Below are 1,770 nucleotides of genomic sequence, written 5' to 3'. Positions count from 1 at the left end.
TTTATGTGTCACAGAAAAAACGCTTTTCACAAAAGTAATATATATATATATATATATATATATATATATATATGTAGACAGAGCGAGAGAGAGAGAGAGAGGGGTTTTACTGTAACACATATATTAGAAAACAAAACCGAAACAAACTATAACAACAACAAGAAAGAAAAAAATTAAGAAGTTTTCCATTTGAACTCTTCTTGTACCCGAGGGTTCCTGCTGTGATGAAGACCACCCACAAATGACCCAGATCCAAGGTAAAAGCATAAAGCACCAAACCCACAAGCGACATCAGATACACGGCTAGTGTTGTTTGTCTGTGGAGACAAGACATAACAGAGACATGGGACAGGTTAAATCTTTCATCAGGATCCAACATTTAGATCCGAGTATGATTGTGCTGCTTTATATATTTTTTTAAATTTTTACCTGATTTGTATAGTTGTATAGTTGTATTTTATATTTAATCTGTATCTATCTGTATTTATGTTCTACTGTTAGTGTTATCTGTATGCACCAAGGGTCTGAGAGTAACGCAATTTCAATTCTGTGTGTATGTGCTGTACATGTGGAAGAATTGACAATAAAGCAGACTTGACTTGACAAATGAGTTTGATCATGTCATTCTTAGTAGCTGCACATACATGTAGATCCAGAAATAACATTTCACTTGATTTTGTAAAACAGCATCTGCTAAGTCTGAATCTAACATTATCTTGGCGTTTCATCAACTATGAGCACTTTAAAGAATTATTAGTGGAAAAATTGTTGCTTTTGTTGGAAATGATGGCACAACTGTGGGACAGTCATAATATGTGTAACAAAATATATCAATAATGTTCACATAATAAAAATAAAATTATTTGTGATTGCTTTACTCTTTGTTTAGATTATTGTTTTTAAAAATGTAATATTTTTATCACGGCATTTCATATTTAAAAAAAAAAAAAAAATGTAATTAATACTTTTATTCAGCAAGGACACATTAAATTTATTAAAAGTGACAGTGAAGACATTTATAAAAGATTTCTATTTCATATAAACGCTGTACTTTTGAACTTGCTATTCATCAAAGAATCCTGAAAAATTAAATGTATTACAGTTTTTACAAAAATATTAAACACCACAACTGTTTGCAGCATTGGTAATAATAATACATTTCTTGCAAATCAGCAAATCAGAATGATTTCTGAAGGATCATGTGACACGGAAGACTGGAGTAATGCTGCTGAAAATTCAGCTTTGATCACAGAAATAAATTACATTTCAAAATATATTCAAATAGAACATAGTTATTTTAATTTGGAATAATATTCCACAATACTGCAGTTTTTAATGTTCATTCAGACTTGGTGAGAATAAGACCCTTTTTTCAAAAACATTTAAAGGGGTCATATGATGCGATTTCAATTTTTCCTTTCTCTTTGGAGTGTTACAAGCTCTTGGTGCATAAAGAAGATCTGTAAAGTTGCAAAGACTAAAGTCTCAAATCCAAAGAGATATTCTTTATAAAATTTAAGAGTCAGCCACGCCTACCTAAAACGGCTCGTTCTGATCGGCTTTCACCGTGGACGAAGCGGAGTCCAGCCCGGAGTCGTCACATGTGGTTGCCGCAAGCCCTCCGGCCTCCGCTCACTCTAGCCGCCAGCCGCTGCTCAATCTAGCCGCCGGCCTCCGCTCACCCGGGAGACGGCATCACAGTATGGTAAGGGCGTAACATTTCCGTCACACGCTTGAGGTATTCGGCCAATCACAACGCATTGGATAGCT

General features: G+C 34.5%; 1 protein-coding gene across 2 annotated transcripts in view; it reads right to left on the bottom strand.

The window, feature by feature from the left end:
• The window catches only part of LOC107697188 (feline leukemia virus subgroup C receptor-related protein 2-like), a 17,067-nt gene that overhangs the window by 6,545 nt on the left and 8,752 nt on the right, over positions 1 to 1,770 (bottom strand). For both annotated transcript variants that reach the window (XM_016497864.1, XM_016497865.1), the window contains one exon: positions 207 to 317. In XM_016497864.1, coding sequence (XP_016353350.1) covers positions 207 to 317 — 111 coding nt within the window. The remainder of the gene's footprint in view (positions 1 to 206; positions 318 to 1,770) is intronic.

This window comes from Sinocyclocheilus anshuiensis, unplaced genomic scaffold (genome assembly GCF_001515605.1).
Source record: "Sinocyclocheilus anshuiensis isolate Anshui unplaced genomic scaffold, SAMN03320099.WGS_v1.1 scaffold38, whole genome shotgun sequence".
In the NCBI taxonomy this organism is placed as follows: domain Eukaryota; kingdom Metazoa; phylum Chordata; class Actinopteri; order Cypriniformes; family Cyprinidae; genus Sinocyclocheilus; species Sinocyclocheilus anshuiensis.
This window is presented reverse-complemented; position numbering and strand designations above follow the sequence as displayed.